Genomic DNA, 16805 nt, shown 5'->3' with positions numbered 1-16805 from the left:
TCCCTATCAGCCACCCCAGCCGGTTTCGCAACAGCAGCAGCAGCAGCAGCAACAACAACAACAACAACAACAACAACAACAGCAGCAGCAGCAGGAGCAAGAGATGCACGAACAGAAGGCAAAGATCAAACAGGAACCGCAGTTGCAGCAGCCCAGCTTGAAGGACAAGCAGCACGAGAATCATCAGATACTGAAGGAGAGCATCGAGATGAAGAGTCAGATGAGCCCGTACCACGTGTATCACAGCGGACAGAGTCAGAGAGCAGCGCCTCCACCGCCTCCGCCTGGCCCGATACAGGACGACCGAAGGTATTATCTGTATCCGGGAGATCAGAGGCGAAAGGAGGAGGCGGCGAGCAAGCAAAGCCAGCAAGCGAAGGCGCCTCCCCCGAGTCCGAAGCACCAGCCGAAGCAGGAGAAGCCGCAGGACCTGGGAAAGAACGAGGACTCGAAGAGCAGCAAGCAGGAAGGCGTGAAGCCAACCATGGAGACGCAAGGACCACCCCCGCCGCCTACCTCGCAGTACGCCTACATCCATCCGGGTTACATGCAGCCGCAGCACTACGGCGCGCTGCCATTCGACCCCGGACACCCGGTGTACCGTGGGCTCAGCCCGATGCTCGTCCCCGGTCCGTACTCCGGCAATCCGTACCTCCATCAGCTGCCGAGGTATCACGCGCCGGAGGACCTGAGTAGACAACCCGGTGGGAAGGCCCTCGACCTGCTCCAACACCACGCCAATCAGTATTACTCCTCGGCGCACAAGATACACGAGCTTCAGGAGCGCGCACTCAAGTCGCCGACCCCGAAAACGTCCGCGGCCTCGGCCAGCCCTTCGTCCGCCGGGCCGACGCCGTCGCGGCCTCCTAGCGGGCCACCGAGCTCCGTCGCGGGCCCTGGCCCGCCCCAGCAGCAGGGCCAGCAGTCGAGCGGCAAACAGCAGGGCCAACAGGGTGGACAGCAGCAGCAGCAGCAGCAGCAACAGGCCGTCGACGCCGGGACCGGGACCCTCTCCAAGGACAATAGATCACCCCCGCCACAACGGCACGTGCACACGCATCACCACACGCACGTCGGCCTAGGCTACCCCCTCTTGACCGGACAATATCCCGCTCCTTACGGAGGTAAGCCCCTCGTCAGACCCTGACAATAAGCCGCGGTTCTACCTGAACCGTACATCGACTGCAACGACGTAGACGCGGACACCGACGCTGACACCGACGCTGACACCGACGCCGACCCCGACGCCGAGCCCGTCTCCGCCGTCACCTCGCCAATCGACTACTCGATCTTTCACTTTCGCTTCTCCTCCGACAGATAACCCCAATCTCGCGGGAACGCGCGTCCTTCTCTCTTTCCCAATGCCGCGCGTCACTCTCTATGGACTCGAGGGACGTGCGTTCCCCCATTCACCCCCCGCACCCATCTGCACCCAAAGATTGGGCTTTCGAAACCTGATCGTCCAACACACCATATTGGTGTATGCGAACGCGAACGCGAACCGAGAGAAGGCAGCGCGCGTTTTTCCCATCCATTTTCACTAACAAGCCCGACCAATAGCCAACTAACTTGATCGCGAGACGCGCCCGTGTAAATAATTCAATCGCCCTACCACGGTTAGGAGAACGACGAGCGCGCAAAGCCGCGTTAATGTTGGCGAACGACGAGTCGCGAGACGCTTAAAATACGTAGTTACGGACGTATAGTTCAGACTGTGATAATCGTTTGTTGTTTCGCCACGTGTGGACAACGAATCGCGAGAAAGCTATTCCACCATCGTCGCTTTTTCGTCACCCGATCTTGCAATGTAACGCCGCTATTGATGCATCCCATAGCATCCTATTCTGTCTTGCCTTTTTTCTCTTTCTCTTTTCCTACTTGTTCGATCAAAGTGGATAAAGAACGTGTAACGACGTTCGCGGTGATAGCGTTTCTCGAGCGACTGTGGCGATCGAGGAAGCGATTAGGACACACGGATTGACGAAAGGGTTCGTCGGTCGCGTTGGTGCAACGCTACGATTCGTCTTCCTCCTCTCTTGCATCCTCCTCTCGTTCTCTTTCACCGTTACTCTCTTTTCCTGTTGAAAGCAGTTTCGATCTCCGTGTACATACCTCGGCTCTCTGGTATTCGTTCTCCCGTCGCATTAATCTTCGGCGATTGCTCGCTCGTCGCTGCGCTATACTTGGGCTGTGGAGTGGCGCGAAATCGTCGAAAATAATGTTGTGTTACGGTAGTCTAGGATCGCCTACGAATACGTAAAGGAGAGAGAGAGAGAGAGAGAGAGAGAGAGAGAGAGAGAGAGAGAGAGAGAGAATGGATGCGACGAAAAGAGAAAGATACAGAGAGAGTGAGTGCGAGCGCGCGAGAAAAGGGGAAGGTGTGTGAGGGGCGAGAAAAGGCGCGGATTCGATTCGGGTGACGGACGTAAGTACGCTAGCTTGCTCTAGGAACCGGAGATTTTCTCGGAGGAAAGCAATTAATGGTCCCCGGTGTCTGTGTGTGTGTGTTGCAGCGGCAATGCTGGCGAGTCAGCAGGCCGCCGCGGTAGCCGCATCGGTGATCTCGCCATTCCCGCCCAAGTGACCCGCGGCCCCCGGTCCCGTACTAGCTGCCGGAACGACCGGACCCACTTCCGCACAAACTCACCACACGCCTCATCATCCACCGCCAGTCAGCGGTGCGACCGCCACGGGACATCCGCACTCTGCCACCGCTGGCAGGCAACCTTAGGATCACCTCGGCAATTACGCTAATTCGAGCCTGCTACCTCTTCTTCGTTAACCGCGCGGCCACGCTCCGTGTAAGTCTCTATCAACTGTACCTGCGTCGGCTTGCCAACTCGCCAGCAACACCACCACCACCACCGCCAGCCTATCTGCCTATCTGCCGTCGACGTCGATTGCAACGTGTCTACCGTGACGGTAGACCATCACCGCCACCGCCACCACCACCACCTCCTCTTCGCTTCGTCGTCACGTGTGAAAACGCGCACGCCTCTCGGACCACCGATTCCGCGTTTCATTCCATATGTGCCTCGTGCTCCGAGAGAGGAGCGCATTTGTCGACGACGCGCCGACCCGATCTATCCTGTTCTTCTCCCTCCGAATACGCCGTACAAATCGGACGGAGAAAGCACACAGCTCTAAAACCAATCGAAAACCGAAAGGACGACAGGCTGTCGAGATTACAGCGTTCTTTTTACGCGTGCACTTGCTTGTGTTATCCGTTCTTTCGATACGCCTACCTAACACGCACCTTTTCGGTTTATCGCAGTGACACGTGTTATGTTTCCAGAGACTTTCGCTCGTGGTGCAAACGAAAGAAAAGGGGGAAAGAAAATTTGAAGAAAAAGAAAATCAATCTTTGTGAAAATAAACAAATCTTGCGACAAATTTTACGCACAAAACTAAAAGAAACATATGTGAAATTCGAGTGAAATATCTCCAGGAAAGATCAACTCCTATTCTTCCATTTGAATTGAAAAGCGGAGCAATTTGTAGAAACGCTAATCTCTGCTAATCGTTTCCTCGATACTCCACGTTGAAAATGACGGTACAAGCCTATCGATAAATACACGACGGCGACGGCGACAGTGACGATGACGATACAGATGACAGTTACGGTAAGATCAGTATTCAAGCGAGATAAAAGTTTGCGCGACCGACGTACCATCGATGTATTCGTCCACAACGATAGCAATGTGTGTTCCGTGGAAAGAACTATTCGCGATGGTTCGACGCGTCGAGCTGGTGACTCGAAGCAGCTCGCGGAAATTCGGCTTGGAATACTTAAAACGAAATTCAGTTGCTGCGAACGAATTGCAGTGAAATAACGATCGTGAAAAAAGCACGCGCGATTAAAGATCTCGTTGGTTTAGACTGACTGTGGCGATAATGCTCGTAGAATCGCTCGTGCCCACGAGTACGAATAGACGTGATAACTCCTACAGCCGTACCGCCAGTCGATTCTGCCCGATTTTTCTCCGATGCGAGAGCGTGTGCCTCACGAGAGAGTCGAGTTCGCGTCGAGACAGCATTTTTATTGCACGTAGAAACGTAGAAAAACAGAGAGAGAGATGCGAATGTGTGAACGGAAAGTCAGAACTTTCCTGCGTGTGCGTGCGTGCGTGTGTGAGTGTGTGTGTGCGCGCGCATCGTGCGTTTTCCGTAAAACTCGTTGTGTATAACGCGTGCGAATGTTCCATCGAGAGCATCGTTGTGTATAACGGTGAAATTATAATAGATCGTTGTATTTTATTGTAAAAAGAAGGAAATTGCTGAACCACACAGACTCGACATTTTTCTAGAGAAATTGCACGACTCGCGAGCAACGCGACTCTTAGACGATTTGATTACCTATCGATTGATAAAAGTGTGTGTGCACGTCGGTTGCGATATTATCGAACGTGTACGACGTGACACGTGTTGCGTATCAGAGTATTGGCACGAACGAAAACAATTACGATTCTAAATAACGATAACGATAACGTGATGGTAAATGAATTGTACATTGAATACGCTAGAATGCTATTTGTTTACTAAAAAATAACGATTGTAGTTGAAGCGTTCCGCGAATACGGTAGAATAAGAAAGCGTTGCGTATGCGTATGTGCGTGCGTATGTGTTTTGGGGGAGATCGAATGTCAAAGGAGCAAACGCAGCAAAACGGACAAGACTAATTAATGTGAAAGGGAGAAAGTTCTTAGGTATACGTACGCGCATCGTATCCTGACGACTATCTAAGCGTTAGTTCTGTAACGATTATTATTGTATCTTTTATTACGATTGTTCACGAGTAATTATCGGTTCCATTATTTTATTATTGTATCGAAGACGTAAGAGATAAAAGTGTTGTACGAACGATTGGTAAAACGCGTTGCCAAGAATCCGAAAATAGTTTTATCGTGCCGTGCGTAGTGTTGCAAATGCCAAATAAAAGAAAAGAGAGCAAGGCGTGTTTTTTAATTCGATCATAACAAACGGCGATACTCGTTTAACGGTGAGAAGAGGAAGAGGAAGAGGAAGAGAGAGGCAGAGAACAAGGGCGAATGAGAGTGAGCAAATGAGAGAGAGAGAAAGCGGGTGTGTATGAGGGAGAAATGCGCGGGGAATCGTCGTCGCCGTCGCCGTCGCCGTCGCCGTCGCCGTCTCAGTTTTAATGAGGCGCGTTCGAAGGAGAATTGGGCGGGCTTTAAAGAAAAAAATGCTGGTGCTGTGCTGTGATTTTTATAAAAAATAAAAAGAAAAAAACAGAGAAGAGCGAGACGCGAATCAGAGTAAGAAGATCTTGACGAATTTTTATGAAAATATACAGATAGCCTAAGTACCTGGACCTGCCCTGCGCTCTCCACAAGCGTAAATTCGAATAGAGAATATTGAACGAGGAGAATTAAATGAGAGAGATGGGGGAAAAGAAAGAAGGACGCAGAAAGAAAAGGGATGGTAAGAGGGAACTTGAATGAATTGTATAGGCTGTAAAGTGTATTTGCTTTTAAACAAAAATTTAATATAGATCGTTAACCGCTAATCACGCGAGAAAAATAAGAGTTGTCTCCAATCGTCAAATACCATACGTTTATTCGCAATTTGTCCTTCTCGCAGAGACGAGAGGGGAATGGCGAAAGGCGAAGGGGGAATGGATCGTCGTCCCGTCTTGTCTATTCGTACACTGTACGAGCGGAGAACCTTCTTTTGCCAAGCAATAATCTAATACATTTACCACGTACCTACATATAAACGAACGATATCGTTTCAATCAAAATTGTTATCCCGCTTTCGTTTCGCCAGCTTCTTCCCGCCTCCTCGCGTACGTAATTAACAATTGGGGACAATCTCCGACTAAGGATATACTTTAGCGACTATTACGTATTTGCCACGATGTTGCATAATCCATTGCGAAAATCCTCGATCGAGTAAATTAAATGACAACATAAGACGGACTGAAATAGTATAACGTAATGTAATAAACAAGGACCCGTATTCTCGTCTCCTTTTTTTTTAGAATGATAAATAAATAAATAGTGAGTCGTTACGCTTTATATATTATACACTTCGAATATATGAATATACGAGTAACAGTACGTACAGAAGCAAATACAGAAATGCAAGCATCTTGTCGTTAAATTGTAAGATATTGTGTTCAAACTCCAGAATGTACTCTGACCCCTTCCTCAGACTACTATATATTAAATATATTGTGCACTATGCTCCAACTTGTCCATACGAATAAATATATTGAAAAATCTCACTACACCGTACCCTCGATCGCTACCAGCTATCCTTTCACGCGTTCGCGCCTTTTTACTCTCCCCCGCCCCTACCACCGTCCGCTATATTATACACCCTCAATTTTTCTTTAACGTTTCTTCCTTCCTTCCTTCTCTTAACACTTCATATTTTTTGCTTATTATGCAGTAATATTTCTACAACTTCATTTGTTCAAAATTCGATCTAACGATCAATTTAATTTCAGACAAGTTCCAACTGAATGAATAGCAATACTATACATACGTTTTCGGCACACGACACTTGCCTTCTGTAGTCGGTTAAGAGGAAACCGTAACCTCTTCACATTTTTCTCGATACGTATGATCCTCGTACAGACACGTTACTCTTATTTTCATATTCTTTACGATAGGTGACGAGTAAAATGTAGTACTGACAGTGTGTCGTGATGAAAAAGAATATGTTTTAACGACGGAAGGTTATGTTTCATAACCTCTGTCATCACAAATTCTTTTATACCGTTGAGATATTAATAGTACTGCGACGGTAATATTCTAAACCTAGTGAAATGTGATTTTATTCGCAAGTTTTAACGAAGAAGAACGCGTGCAACTAATATACGTAATACACGAACAAATCTGATAACATTTCTTTTACGAAATGGACGAAATAGAGTATAAGTTGGGATCGAAAAATCCTGTTTTAATATCGCACGTAAGTTCTTTTATTTTCATGCAATCCACCATCTATCACACGCCACATTTTTTTGCGATATACATACTTTTCTACAGGCAATATCCAAACTTTTCGACACTATTAAGAAAAAGAAGTGTGACCAACAAACGAATCATATTTCAAAGGTAAAACAAATATCATTCGTTCGATTAGCGTACAATCATTTTTCATTTATACGTCCGTTACACAAATAGATAGCCGAATTTAAGTTATTATTAACGAAGCGGGACAGTACGGATGTCACACTTAGTATAACGGCCTGTCAAGCCCTAAGTGCTCTAGTCGAGAATGGATTATGGGACATTAACGAAGCGTTGTCTACTTTCACGTCGAGTCTTTCCTCTATTAAGTATACATGTCAATTTAACTTATCATATCCTTTATATTTTTTCTCTACAATATCATACGCGTATCGTAAATTTTAGGAATTACACAGTTGCTGCTACAACTATAAATCGCTTGTTAATATTGGATTTAAAATGTGACACAGGAAGTAAAACTATATATCCATTTACGCTGCATGTACCACAGCACCCATTTATCGTTATTTTAACTAAGGACAAATTTAGCTGGCAAACTGTATTGAATGAAATGTCATTTGTTGTCAATCATCAGGATCCCCAGTATGTATGCAGATGTATATACGCACGCACGCGCGAGCGCTCCCTGCAATTTGCACATATCTCTTTATGCATATGCATGCATATATGTAGAAACTTACAACTTTCGATATTTCAGAATTCAAGAAAACGGTATAGAAATGTTACGTCCCGTATTTTTATATATTCTGTGTAATCCTTCTTTGGATTCAACCGATTACTGTATGCAAAAAGTTTGGCAACTGTTGATTAAATCCAAACATGGTATACATGTGCAAACAGAAAGTTTATTTTGGCTATGTACAACTGGAAGCCAGAATTGCACGAATGCAAACTATCAAATTTTAGAACTTGCAGGAAAAGCTTTGCTGGAAAGAAACAGAGAATACTGTACAGCATTGTTGCCGATGATTGCATCCTTAACTGTACAATTACTAAAACAAGGCTCTGATCCAAGACCAAATTTTGATACTATATTTGTTACCATAGATCATTGTGATAGTTGTATAGGAAACCTTATGTTAATATTAATGGCAGAAGTAGTTGTTTTATGTCCAGCTATTTATTTGTACAGTGCTTTGCAAATATGTGAGTAGCTACCTTAAATATGGTGAAAACCCAGTCCTTCAAATTCAACACTGCTCTTCTAACGTTTGTTTAATCTTGTTCTGCTACAGGTACGATGATAACGAAGAAAATGTCTTGTAACGATATATTTTTCAACAGTTTAATAGCATCTATCTTAAAGTGGATGGCATATCCATCCATATTATGTTCCGACGCGTTAGACATGGCGAAAGATTTATTGAATAGTAAAATATTTGACAAAGGAAAATCGACGGGTAACGACGAGACGACATCGACGACATCTTCAAATCGACTTTTTACACTCTTCACTCATTCCGATTCGTATATTGAATTTCACAATGAACTTGTGCAGTGCTTCGACATCTGGAAACCGAACGATATATTATCCTGGCTGAAGAACATGTCCCTGTTACCTATTCACTTGAAGGACAAATGTAAACTGCTGATTTCTGGCCTCTTTTTACAAACAACCGAGCCTCGAGTAACCGAACTGTGCAGCAACATACTCGTTGATGTGAGTAAAGAAAGTAAAAGTTTTGCCTCGCACGTATTGCCGTTGGTATTGCATAAATTAACGAAATCTCGAAGCAACGCAGAATCGAAATGTTTACTGCTCGTTATACCAGAGCTTGTCAACACGAAAGAAAATGTTCCGATCATTAACCTTATCTTGGATACGCTGTTAAACGGTGATAAGCAATTGAAATATTTTACGATCGAATTGTATTTGAAAGCGTTCAATAGAGAACCAAGATGTTACAGATTTCTTTCCGCGGCAATAATTCGACTAATGAAAAGCGATTTCTCCTGGTATTCAGACGCAACTTGTGCAAGAGCTATGAAATATATATGTGAAAATTATCCTGAACACGGAGAAAAGCTTGTGCCGTTGTTATCGCAGACGTTAAATCGTTCGACGGATACGAATGGTGGGGTCGCAAGCAGTCTCGCGCTCCGATGCATCTCTGCCCTTTGCAAAGCATCCGTGATAGACGTTTGTTCGACATGGAGAGTGCTAGCTCCAAAAATGGAAAAGGAGAAGCGTGCTGTTGTTTTAGAAAGTCTTTGCGAATTATTTGCAGATATTGCATCCTGTCCACCCTCTCAATGTATGGAAGAGTATGATCAATTGATCGATAACGTAATATCGAACCTGTGGAAGTACGCCGCAACGTGTAACGATGTAAAAGTTGTCGAGGCTGCGCTTAAAGCTCTAGCTTCCTATCGTCTAGAACAGATTTCTTTGAAAACATTGCCACCCGAATTTAGACGGAACCTCGCATTGCCTGCAGCGTACGCGAAAACTCCGATCGATGCAGCTAGACTGCCAGAGGATGTACTTCCATACGTACCTGGTATTTGTTGGATTCAAATGCTTGAAAATATAAATAAAGCGGCGTTATCAGCAGCCGGCAATCTTTTAATTTCTTTCATCACCGAAGAAGTGAATAGCTTCCGATCTGGCGTTTATGTCTGGCCCCAGAGGGAACCGCAAAACTTTAAATATTTACCAGAGAAAAGCGTAATCAGAGCTGTCGGTGAATATTTGAGGCGAGCGAACAAATCTGATCCGAACAATCACCGTATTATTACCGAATGTTTGCGAATATTTGCCCATAGATATCCAAAACCGTTACCCAATGTAAATTGGGATTTTCTTAAGAATACACTTGAGGAGATATCGGCCGAGGCGAAAAAATATACTCTTGCTATCGCGTGTCATCACGCGACAATATCTCTATCTGCCAAGTCTTTCATAGAGAATTATCTATCGATGTATAAATCTATCGATAATTCCGAATTTATATGGAAAACCAATGAACACCCTGTACTCTATACGAATCTCCAAGACCTGTGTCAAGCTTTACAACCAAATAACATTAAACCGTTCTTGGAAACTACGTTAGAATATGTAATCGAAAAAGTAAATTTCGACGATAAGGATTCGACAAAATCTATGTTCCACTGTATCATGTCGTCGTATGGTCAAGCATTGAAAAAACAAGAAACGTGCGATGCTAACACTACCTTACTTTCCACCATTTTGGAAGATCTTTTCAATAAAATAGATTTAACGTGCGATCGCTTTCAACCCTATTTTACTGCAGCTTTGGAATTATCAACGAACCATTTAGAAAGAATGACATCCCCTAAACTATGGTGGGTAATAACGACTACCAAATTAAAGAATGCTATTGCGATCAGAGCTGAATTGGCATTGAACAAGCCCAGTTCTGTTTCCTCGTTAATGTGGTTGAACGAGACCATCGATGAAGTAGCAGCCTCTACATCCAGGTAAAATTCTCGATAGAGTGATAGACACCTTATGCGAATAAATATCCATGCGTTTTTATATTTTTCATTCAAGCGTGCAAACGTATTTCCTCGAAACCGTACAAAGAGTGCAGACTAAAATGCAATTCGAAGAATGCAGTTCAAATTCTATTCTAGACCTTATCGCACAGGTTTATGGACTTTTGTTGGAATCGTCACAAGATTCTAATAAGAAAGTACAATTTTATTGTGATGTTTTATTTGTCTCTGTCGTTAGTTTATCCGGCATAGATTCTCTGTTAATGAAACGAGATTTATTAATTAAATCGCAGAGTGTCCGATTAAAATTATTTCCTCAAGCTCTAACGCTTCTTTCTGATAGACAGGATTGGAAACACGCAATTCCACAGGTATTTAGAATTACACTTTTATTTATATGTGATCTGATCGCGTGATGGATTAATAACCTTTTATATACCTTTCAGCTGATGGAATGTTTAAATTGCATAAGAACAAGTACTGTTCCTAGTACATATAAATCCACGTTTCATCGATCTTTAATACATTTGAGACATAATCCACACTATAAATCTGTGTGGACTAAATATTTATCGATCAAGACTGATATCGACATTTGATCGTAAAATCTGTATATATTAGATAGAAACAACTTCGCAAAAAGTATGTGGTCGTGTTAACTGCAAATTTAATACATGAAATTAAAAGCAAAAACATATTTGCGGCAAATACAGTTGAAAATAATTAAGATTCGTCTATCACTTACTTGCAGTTCCACATGACACAGGGAGTGACAATAACTATGAACGCGCATCTCGTCACATGTGCTGCTGTATGTGACGACTTTCATAATGCTAAACAGATGTTTCGCTATTATCCATTGTCATCACTGTTAACGTATTGGGTCGTGATCCTGTCAATACTTGATCCTCGGGTAATTTCATTTTAGGTTCTAATATATTCCGTTTCGTTTCAACATTTTTCTTAATAGGTGTGCGACTTGGACTAGATTTTCTACTGCTCGGATACGATTTTAACAAACGAGCCCTATGTAGACATTCAAAAATAACACTTCATCTGTTGTACTGTGTACAACATGCTAAAAAACGTACGCTTGAATTTTAAACTTCTTTCACAGTTTAAAAGAATAATACTTACGCATCCATTAGTTTAAGAAACAAATGAGTATATACTTGGTATTCTTCATCTCCGAACTCGGTCGGATCGTGTCGCGCGTGTTCATATAAATCGCAAAATTGATGAATTAACCGTTGTCCACTTCCATTTAATGGAGCAGCCAATGTGGCAAGTAAATATGCTCGTAAATTTTCGGATGGATGTCTTTTTAGACAATTGTCGTATTTAGTAATTTCAGCTTCTGTACGAAATGATAGCAGTGAATTTTGCGTTTACATTCATTTCACTCTTTATAATAAATCTGTGAATTTCATTACCTAAAATTTTAATATCATCTACTGCTTTTAACCTATAATAATGTGGCGGTGGGACTTGTCCTCGAGGCGTTAAAATAAATCTTGAATCACTGATAAGTTGTGGATCATACTGTATTCTTGGTATTACTTCTATTCGCCTTTCAATTTCCTTTTTAAGTGACTTGAACAATTGAAAAAAAGCGCAATACATAAATATGTGTGTATGTATGCACATGTACATAACGTATATAAATACATATGTATATTGTACATACCATGCATTGCTGAGAAGATGACGAGCAGGACGGCACGAGGCGGATAGTCATTCACACGATGGAATAGTAGACGTGGCCGTTTCGGCCAATAATAAACATTCTTTCCGCTCGTCGTCTTCTCAGCAACGCATAGTACATGCCGTTTAAAATTATAAACATGCTCAATTAATAAATCTCTTAACTAATTTTTAGCTTAAAGCAAGCGTTATTTATTTGCTATTATTTAAGGAGCGAAAAATACAGCAATATATGTATGTATGCATAAGCAACTTAACCTTTGTAATCACTCCTACCTTTCGTGCATCGTGTCCAATAGGAATATGTGGTCCACGACGAGATCGCAACGCAAATCGCATAATTTGTCGTTTTGCAAATATGAACAATAATAATATCGTTAATACTCCTGCTGCAATAAATATCACTATCGTTACACCGGAAAGTTCTTCGGTCATGTTTACATCACAAAAGTCTATATACATACGTGTGAATATAGATACGTATGTAATTTCAATTCTACTACGCGCATGCGTTATATTCACTACATCTCTCACATTTAATCATAAATTCGAAAGAAGAAAATATACTTTTTTTTTTTTTTTTTGGGGGGGGGGGTGATTAAGGTTCCATGCACCTTCTGAGGTTATTAGTGACCACAGTGAGTTTATTCAGTGGTGCAGTCTATAGTAGGTGGTATAAACCAATATCTTTCAATTTGTTTTATGGAAAATAAAGTTTTTTATACATATCAAACAATTTTATAATATCGTACTATTCTTGTACAAGTAGTTGTATAAGCTACATAGCTTTTAATATATTTTGTATAGGTCTTTTAAAAAACGTCTCATTCGTATTAGCTATTTCCCCTAATAAACATTTTTGTTCCTCTGAAAAATTAATATTTAGTTTTATAAACGATAATACGAGTTTGCCAAAGTTTTTATCCTTGGCAAAGTCAAGTGCTTTTGCATATAACAATTCTATAATTTTATCATTTGTGGCAATATCTGTTTTAACAGAAATTAAATTATATAAAAATGAAAGATGCCATGATTTCAGATCTTTCACATTTGATAAATAATCCCTATAAAAATGGCAAAAATTAATTAACACTTTGAATTTAATTAGTCCATCAATCAATGAAATAAATAATAATAATAATACTTACACAATCAGGACAATACGTCTTTTAGGTTCAAAAGCATTTACTATAGCATTGATAATTGTTGTATCATTTAAGTCAACATTTAAGAGAGGTACAAATATTAATTTCTGAATATCATCTGGAAATTTGAGAGCACATTCTGTAACAACAGATAAAAGCAATCTGGAAGGCTCTTCTAAGGCAATAATCTGTAACAATACTCATGAATTATTAGTTGTTTATAAATTAATAGTTAATGTATCAAACCAATTAAGTATCACCTTTGGCAATAATAAGTAACTATGAAAAATTGCTGCATACTTAATTCGTTGTTCCAAAGTCATATTATTCATGGAACAACACAGATTATATACACCCAGTATACTTAATTTTTTTTCCAAATTACAGACTACTTCCACAAGTTCTGTGTCTGTTAAATTTTCTAAATGATGTACATCTAATTTTCCATTAGAACTTTCTAAACCCTCATAAAGACATTCTGTGATATCAAGATTTGGTACATGTTCCTGCTTAGTATCTTTGTTAAAGTGCTTGTCAAGTTGTGTAAAATAAAATTGAGTAGATGAAAACTGATCTGCTGTCTTAAATAAAATATCATAACAATCTTTGTTGCTTTCATTCAAAGTATCTTCCATATTTATCTGTGTTTCTTCCTCCTAAATAATACATCATACGTTTCGATATTATTTACATTAAAGATTATGTTTGTTGATAGTACTAACCTTTCCAGTTATAATTTGCCATAAGGAATCGGCCTTAATTAAATCTTCGTTTAATTTTTCTTTAATTACTTTTAATCTTTCCATAGTGTATCGAGATAATGCATAATCTTTTAAGATATCTGTATGATTCATATTTTTGAGGGTTTACAAGAAAAACGAAACAATTTTAAACGAAAATTGTATTATTGTGTAATTTATATTGTTTTCCGATTATAAAGAATACACCACAATTACTCTAACTGCCATAGATTGTTAGAGAGTAAAGGTACTTTATTTTACTTATTTTAAAACTAAAATCAACTGTTTTAAATTTTACGTGATTGAAAATACATAGAGTATCGATATATTTCAAGCTACAGTGATTACTTTGATTGTTTCCGTGTAAAATGCGTTGTAATACGTCATATCCTGACAATTCATTTGTCGCAAGCAAAGTGAACTCTTATCGAGTCGTGACAGTCGAGAGGTTAATGTTGAAGTGATACTCTGTGTTCGTTGAATAATTTTCAGTTCAAACAATATTATTATGTATACAAACGAACGTGTGTAACTTTTTTTTAAAGGAAAGGTGCACTTTTTACATGGTATTATAAAGACAGTGATTCTAAATTTCTTTAGAGCTGAATATTATACCAAAAAGTTTATTCAAGGTGTAAATATTTTACTTCGAAATACTTTATACTATTTAAATGCATCATAATCGGAAAAAAAGAACAGCTACTACGATGTCAAGCATACAATTTAGAAGTATTAATCGAGCAACAAAGCAACCAAGTGTTACTCCATTGCTCGAAATACAAAGCATGTTTCTTAAATGCGTTGTGCGTGCGCGCGCGTGTGTGTCGATGATTTATCCTATACGTAAATCTTTTATATTCAAATTTTGTATAAATTAGAAGATTATAAACAGTGGAAATAATGATCGATGAAAATGTTTGCGTATTTAAAATGTAGCTGTTCTATGTGCAATTAGCTTATTGTTACTTGCGATATCGTTGCAGTAAATGAAAAACCGGTTTCACTTGCGGAAAACCCAGATCATCTCGAGGTCATTAAAGATCGAGTTCATACGGATAGCGTTTTTAGTTGCGCTAGAGTCTATTTTCTATTTCTTTCTTCCATTATTTTTATAAATTTTTCTATTCTAGATTTTTTCGATACAGCATGATATGCTGAATTTGCAATTTCGTTGAAAGTAAAATCCTTAGGAAACATTATTGTGATACAATCAGCGACGACGACGACGACAGCTACAGTATATGTATCTATGAAAAAGACAGTTAAAATGTGAATATACGATGGGCGAAAAAAGTATTGCTGAATATTTGATATTCAAATCGAAATAAGGTCAACATTTTCTCTCATTGAGATTTATATATGATTATAAAAGTTAGGAGAGTATGCAGTAAAAATGTCAATAATGTAATGTAATTAGTCACAACCACACTTCTGTCTTTCAGTTGTTTTCACCGAATCATTTTCCAATGTACATATGTATACATATATTTACTATTTTGCTGATTTTGTTAAAAAATGTAAGAATTTAGCAGATGTGAAAATATACGATAACGATATTTTAGAACAAAGAAAAGGATAACACGAAAGAATATTCTTTTTAAACGGTGTATCAATTTTGCGTGAAAATGCCGATACTTTCGGATTTATCTCGTCGATTTCATCTGTTAACAACCGATGCGAAACCTGATCCACCACGGCTACCGATCAAAGGATATACGCACAATTTAGAACCAAGTGCAGTAAATGAAAAAACGAAGAAAACAGAATTCGTATCTGCCCCTACGACTGAAAGAGAGAAATCCGTCTTAAACGACACACTGCCCACGAATGCTGATCATTCCACTAGAGTAGAAAACGATGTGGACGATGGAAAAACGTCCGCGAATGAAGCGAAACAACAGAAGAAACCAAATGTTCGAACGAAAGCGAAGTCAAAGCAGTATAAAAGTTGTAAGTTTTAGTTACAATTTCGATCCTTCGTTTGGTAAAAAGAGTAAGATTTATCGAATCTATTTTCCAGCCCAAGGGACACATGTTGTGAATTACAATATAATTAATTCGAATGGTGTGAAAATTGGCGCAAGGACTAGTTACATCTGCAATATTAATCAATTTGACAAGAATAACGCTGAAACGACAGAAGAATCATGGTTGAAATCGAAATCGAAGATTCGACAAATGCCAGTGGAAGTACAACGATTATGTGCTTGCACCGATGAGATTACTTTAGACGATATATTTGTTATTAAAACTTACATTGGACGCGGTTGGAAAGATGTTGTTAGAAAGCTATTATATGCAGATGGTCAAATCGACCAATTCGAAGAAAATTATAGATTCAAAGGCATAAGCGAAGTAAATTCGGATATAATACTATGTTTTGTTAGTATTACTCTTAATTACATTACAAATTTTTATATCGATGATTTTATTTTTAGGTAATCTATCAAATATTTCTCGATTGGAAGCAAGCTAACACAAAAAATGCAAAAATTGGTAACTTGGTAGATATATTGTGGTCTTGTAGAGAATACGATTGTGTAGAGCGTTTAGTCTCTGCCCACGGGAACTCGATGTAGTACCTATTTTTTAACTGTATATCTAGTACATATGATATACATAGAATGCATTTTTTCCACAATTTACTCTTTTTTTTTTTTTAATGTATTTCTTAACAGTAATTATTATATAATACATGTTTATCAAAAACAGCGAAACATTTTTGTGTTCGTGACTTTTAACAGCAATGATTAATG

General features: G+C 40.0%; 5 protein-coding genes across 6 annotated transcripts in view; 3 read left to right on the top strand and 2 right to left on the bottom strand.

Annotated features, from left to right (window-relative positions):
- Positions 1-3728, top strand: part of LOC108574127 (zinc finger protein 608-like) — an 11252-nt gene extending 7524 nt beyond the window's left edge. The window contains 2 exon segments of the mRNA XM_017936647.1: positions 2-1124; positions 2514-3728. Of these exon segments, the coding sequence (XP_017792136.1) occupies positions 2-1124; positions 2514-2584 (1194 nt within the window). The 3' untranslated portion in view covers positions 2585-3728.
- A 3006-nt stretch (positions 3729-6734) lies between these two features.
- LOC108574146 lies at positions 6735-11252 on the top strand. The gene is made up of 9 exons (XM_017936671.1): positions 6735-6939; positions 7017-7085; positions 7155-7309; positions 7386-7583; positions 7699-8147; positions 8237-10442; positions 10516-10831; positions 10907-11102; positions 11212-11252. Exons 1-8 carry the CDS (start codon positions 6886-6888, stop codon positions 11057-11059), a joined length of 3600 nt encoding a protein of 1199 aa, XP_017792160.1. The 5' UTR covers positions 6735-6885; the 3' UTR covers positions 11060-11102; positions 11212-11252.
- LOC108574147 (uncharacterized protein C1orf43 homolog) lies at positions 11107-12609 on the bottom strand. Of its 2 annotated transcripts, none has more exons than XM_017936672.1 (5): positions 12441-12609; positions 11894-12053; positions 11598-11817; positions 11206-11486; positions 11107-11119 (listed from the first exon to the last, which is right to left on the bottom strand). In XM_017936672.1, exons 1-4 carry the CDS (start codon positions 12597-12599, stop codon positions 11294-11296), a joined length of 732 nt encoding a protein of 243 aa, XP_017792161.1. In that variant the 5' UTR covers positions 12600-12609; the 3' UTR covers positions 11107-11119; positions 11206-11293. The 2 variants fall into 2 exon arrangements, with proteins under 2 accessions (XP_017792161.1, XP_017792162.1); XM_017936673.1 differs by lacking the exon at positions 12441-12609 and adding an exon at positions 12148-12228.
- Positions 12610-12942: 333 nt separating this feature from the next.
- LOC108574126 lies at positions 12943-14197 on the bottom strand. Its single transcript, XM_017936646.1, has 4 exons — positions 14032-14197; positions 13570-13965; positions 13313-13497; positions 12943-13228 (listed from the first exon to the last, which is right to left on the bottom strand). The coding sequence occupies exons 1-4, from the start codon at positions 14161-14163 to the stop codon at positions 12943-12945; spliced, it is 999 nt and encodes a 332-aa protein (XP_017792135.1). The 5' UTR covers positions 14164-14197.
- A 1359-nt stretch (positions 14198-15556) lies between these two features.
- LOC108574125 lies at positions 15557-16628 on the top strand. The gene is made up of 3 exons (XM_017936644.1): positions 15557-15999; positions 16070-16404; positions 16488-16628. The coding sequence occupies exons 1-3, from the start codon at positions 15675-15677 to the stop codon at positions 16626-16628; spliced, it is 801 nt and encodes a 266-aa protein (XP_017792133.1). The 5' UTR covers positions 15557-15674.
- The last annotated feature ends 177 nt before the right edge of the window (positions 16629-16805 follow it).

This window comes from Habropoda laboriosa, unplaced genomic scaffold (assembly GCF_001263275.1).
Source record: "Habropoda laboriosa isolate 0110345459 unplaced genomic scaffold, ASM126327v1 scaffold222, whole genome shotgun sequence".
In the NCBI taxonomy this organism is placed as follows: domain Eukaryota; kingdom Metazoa; phylum Arthropoda; class Insecta; order Hymenoptera; family Apidae; genus Habropoda; species Habropoda laboriosa.
This window is presented reverse-complemented; position numbering and strand designations above follow the sequence as displayed.

Excerpts from the sequence above, each read along its gene's own strand:
- LOC108574146 (XM_017936671.1), top strand. The coding sequence starts at position 6,886 with ATGGACGAAATAGAGTATAAGTTGGGATCGAAAAATCCTGTTTTAATA. Across the intron at positions 6,940-7,016 it reads ATCCTGTTTTAATATCGCAC|GCAATATCCAAACTTTTCGA; the intron begins GTAAGTTCTTTT and ends ACTTTTCTACAG. Across the intron at positions 10,832-10,906 it reads GGAAACACGCAATTCCACAG|CTGATGGAATGTTTAAATTG; the intron begins GTATTTAGAATT and ends TATACCTTTCAG.
- LOC108574147 (XM_017936672.1), bottom strand. The coding sequence starts at position 12,599 with ATGACCGAAGAACTTTCCGGTGTAACGATAGTGATATTTATTGCAGCA. Across the intron at positions 11,818-11,893 it reads AGATGATATTAAAATTTTAG|AAGCTGAAATTACTAAATAC; the intron begins GTAATGAAATTC and ends CATTTCGTACAG. Across the intron at positions 11,487-11,597 it reads TTTCTTAAACTAATGGATGC|GGCTCGTTTGTTAAAATCGT; the intron begins GTAAGTATTATT and ends ATGTCTACATAG.
- LOC108574126 (XM_017936646.1), bottom strand. The coding sequence starts at position 14,163 with ATGAATCATACAGATATCTTAAAAGATTATGCATTATCTCGATACACT. Across the intron at positions 13,498-13,569 it reads GTTACTTATTATTGCCAAAG|ATTATTGCCTTAGAAGAGCC; the intron begins GTGATACTTAAT and ends GTATTGTTACAG. Across the intron at positions 13,229-13,312 it reads AGACGTATTGTCCTGATTGT|GGATTATTTATCAAATGTGA; the intron begins GTAAGTATTATT and ends CCATTTTTATAG.
- LOC108574125 (XM_017936644.1), top strand. The coding sequence starts at position 15,675 with ATGCCGATACTTTCGGATTTATCTCGTCGATTTCATCTGTTAACAACC. Across the intron at positions 16,000-16,069 it reads GTCAAAGCAGTATAAAAGTT|CCCAAGGGACACATGTTGTG; the intron begins GTAAGTTTTAGT and ends TCTATTTTCCAG. Across the intron at positions 16,405-16,487 it reads GATTCAAAGGCATAAGCGAA|GTAATCTATCAAATATTTCT; the intron begins GTAAATTCGGAT and ends TTTTATTTTTAG.